Source organism: Lipotes vexillifer, unplaced genomic scaffold (assembly GCF_000442215.2).
Source record: "Lipotes vexillifer unplaced genomic scaffold, Lipotes_vexillifer_v1.1 scaffold23, whole genome shotgun sequence".
In the NCBI taxonomy this organism is placed as follows: Eukaryota; Metazoa; Chordata; class Mammalia; order Artiodactyla; family Lipotidae; genus Lipotes; species Lipotes vexillifer.
Window position 1 is genome coordinate 4,124,512 of NW_006796283.1, and position 2,578 is coordinate 4,127,089.

Sequence of the window (2,578 nt, forward strand, 5' to 3'; positions counted from 1 at the left end):
ACCAAAAAAAAAAAAAAAAAAAAAAAAAATTTAAAGTAAAGCTAGAACCTTGGTAGCCCGAGTGCATCGTAGGAGTTGAGGTCCTCGTGGGTGGGGTGGGGTCTTCGGGAGGTTTCCTTGGTAACCGTTGCTGAGGAGGGGACGCCCCGGAAGTAGGCCATGCGCTTGCTCCGAGAAACACCCGTCTGCGCCTGCGCACATGGGAAGTGGGGGGTGGGGTGGGGCTGAGCTCGGCATGGGGGAGCCGGAGCCGGAGCCGGAACAGATCCGTCTGAAGTGTATCCGTAAGGAAGGCTTCTTCACGGTGCCTCCAGAGCACAGGGTGCGACGACGGGCTGCTCGGGGTAGTAGTGTCCTCGCCGGCGGCAGGGCGGAGCCGAAACGCACTGGGGCCTTCAGTGTCGCGCTGAAGCGCCAGGTTTCCGGCGAGAGCGGGAACGACAGTCCCAGAGCTCCTAGCGACAGGCGCGGAAGCCGGCGGCGGACGCCCGGGACTCCGGTCCCGGCCGGTCCGCAGACCGCGGGGCGTGTCACGCCCGCGCGAGGGAAGGACCGGCTCTCTGGCCTCCGGCCGCCAAGGCCAGAGCGCGCTCCAGCGCTGGCGTTTCTTAGTTTTGTGCCGGGGACGGGCGCCTCTTGTCGGGAGACAGTAGCCATGGGAGGAGTTGGAGGCGTGTCTCCCACCGGGCTGTGGGTGCACCGGACGCGGGGCCCCACCTGTGACCCGGCAGCTTCATTTGTGCCTTGCTCCGTGTGGGGCCTCTGCGTGTGTAACTGTCACTTAGTCCTTTCGGGGACCCTTTGTAGAGGTGAGGAGGGTGAAGCTTAGGGGCGTTGGGTGGTTTCTCCAAGGTAGACGGCTCGTGCAGGGGCAGGTGTGAACCCTGGCGGCGGATTGTTTTAAACACTTGCTGGTGTTCTGAGAGGCCGCCTCAGTGCCCAGTAAGGATCCTAACATACTGGCTGAGTGAGCGCAGGACCCCCACTTGAGCCGTCCGCCGCCGTCGTTCATCACCGAGACACGCAGCAGCTGCTCTCAGTGGGGAGTTAAGACATACCCGGACGAGGACAGTGCACAATAGCAGGTGCTGCGAGACGAAAGTGTCGGGATTTTTCAGAGAAAGAATGCTTTCAGCTGGGGGCCAGGAAGCAGCTTTGCAAAGCGGTAGCATTTCTGCTGGGCGGTAAGTGTGAGTGCGTTTTGGACACGCAGAGACGAGGAGGGTTCTTGCCAGACCTGGGCAGCAGTAGGAGCAAAGTCCTGCGAAGCACAGAGCGCACAAGAAGCACCAGGGGTCACGGGAGAGAGAGAACAACTAGGTTGAGCTGAAACCGTGGAAGGGCTTCAGTACAGGCCAGGTGACTCTGACTCCGTTCCCCAGGATGGAGGGAAAGGTGCATAGAGGCAGGGAGTCCAGAGAAGGGCTCTTAGAACTTGAACCTTGCCGCACATGCTTCTCCAACCCAAGGGGAGGTGCTCATTGATTCTGCTACAGCTGAAGGTGGTGTAGGGTACAGGCTCTCTGCTAGAATATGGAGACCCCAAAATACAGTGATTTAAGTACAGAACTTTATTTCTGGCTCCCCTAACGTCTCACAGGTGGGCCAGGCACTCAGGTTGTCTCTTTGCTCCACCTGTGCCCCACCCAAATCCCAGCCTGCCTCAAGGGGCAGGAAGGAGTGAGCGGCAAGCAGCCTCCTTTGATCAGAAAGTTGCCCTTGTCCCTTCTGCTCTCATCCCATTGGCCAGGATTTAGTCACATGGTCACACCCAGCTGCAAGGGAGGCTGGGAACTATGGCCCCCAGCTGGGTGGCTGTGTGCCCCTGGGCAGTTGCATAACCCAAAGGAAGAAGTAACGTGTGGATGATTGAGACAGTTTTTGCCCCAGAAGTGTCTCCACTGTGCTTGGTAGATGCTTCGTGAAGTTCTTCAAGCTTTTTCCACGTCCAGAGCTTGCTTGCTTTTTTATTTATTTATGGCCTCCCCCTTGCAGCTTGGGGGATTTCAGTTCCCCCAGTCAGGGATTGAATCCAGGCCCTTGGCACTGAGAGTGCGGAGTTCTAACCACTGGACTGCCGGAGGAAACCCCAGAGCATAATTTAGAGCGGTGCTGTTCAGGGGACTTTCCGTGATGGTGGAAATGTTCTGTTTTCTGAATCGTCCAGGATGGTCACCACAAGCGCCGCGTGGGGCCATCGAGTGCTTCACATGGCTTGTGCGGCTGAAGAAATGGACTTTTAGTTTCATTTTAGTTAATTTTAACCAAATGTGGCTGGCGGTTCCTCCTTCTGGGCAGCACATATCTGGACCATGGAATTGAAAGGGAGTGGTTAGACCGTCTTTGATATCACATTCAAAGAAGCCAGCATCATCACCCCATTTTCTCACCTGAAAACTAAGGTGTGTGGTCACCTTTCTGTTTGGTGAGCAGGACACGAGCTGGCTTTTTGGTACCAATTGCGTGTCCATATCCATCTCTGGTTCCATTAGCTGCCACATCCCCTCACCGCCAGCACCTCTCTCTTTCAGCTGGGACGGTGCCGGAGCGTGAAGGAGTTTGAGAACCTGAACCGCAT

The 2,578-nt window shown here is 56.9% G+C and overlaps 1 protein-coding gene across 1 annotated transcript in view; it reads left to right on the top strand.

Moving 5' to 3' along the window:
- The first annotated feature begins 235 nt into the window (after positions 1 to 235).
- The window catches only part of CDK10 (cyclin dependent kinase 10), a 7,854-nt gene continuing 5,511 nt past the window's right edge, over positions 236 to 2,578 (top strand). The window contains 2 exon segments of the mRNA XM_007468451.1: positions 236 to 322; positions 2,532 to 2,569. Of these exon segments, the coding sequence (XP_007468513.1) occupies positions 236 to 322; positions 2,532 to 2,569 (125 nt within the window).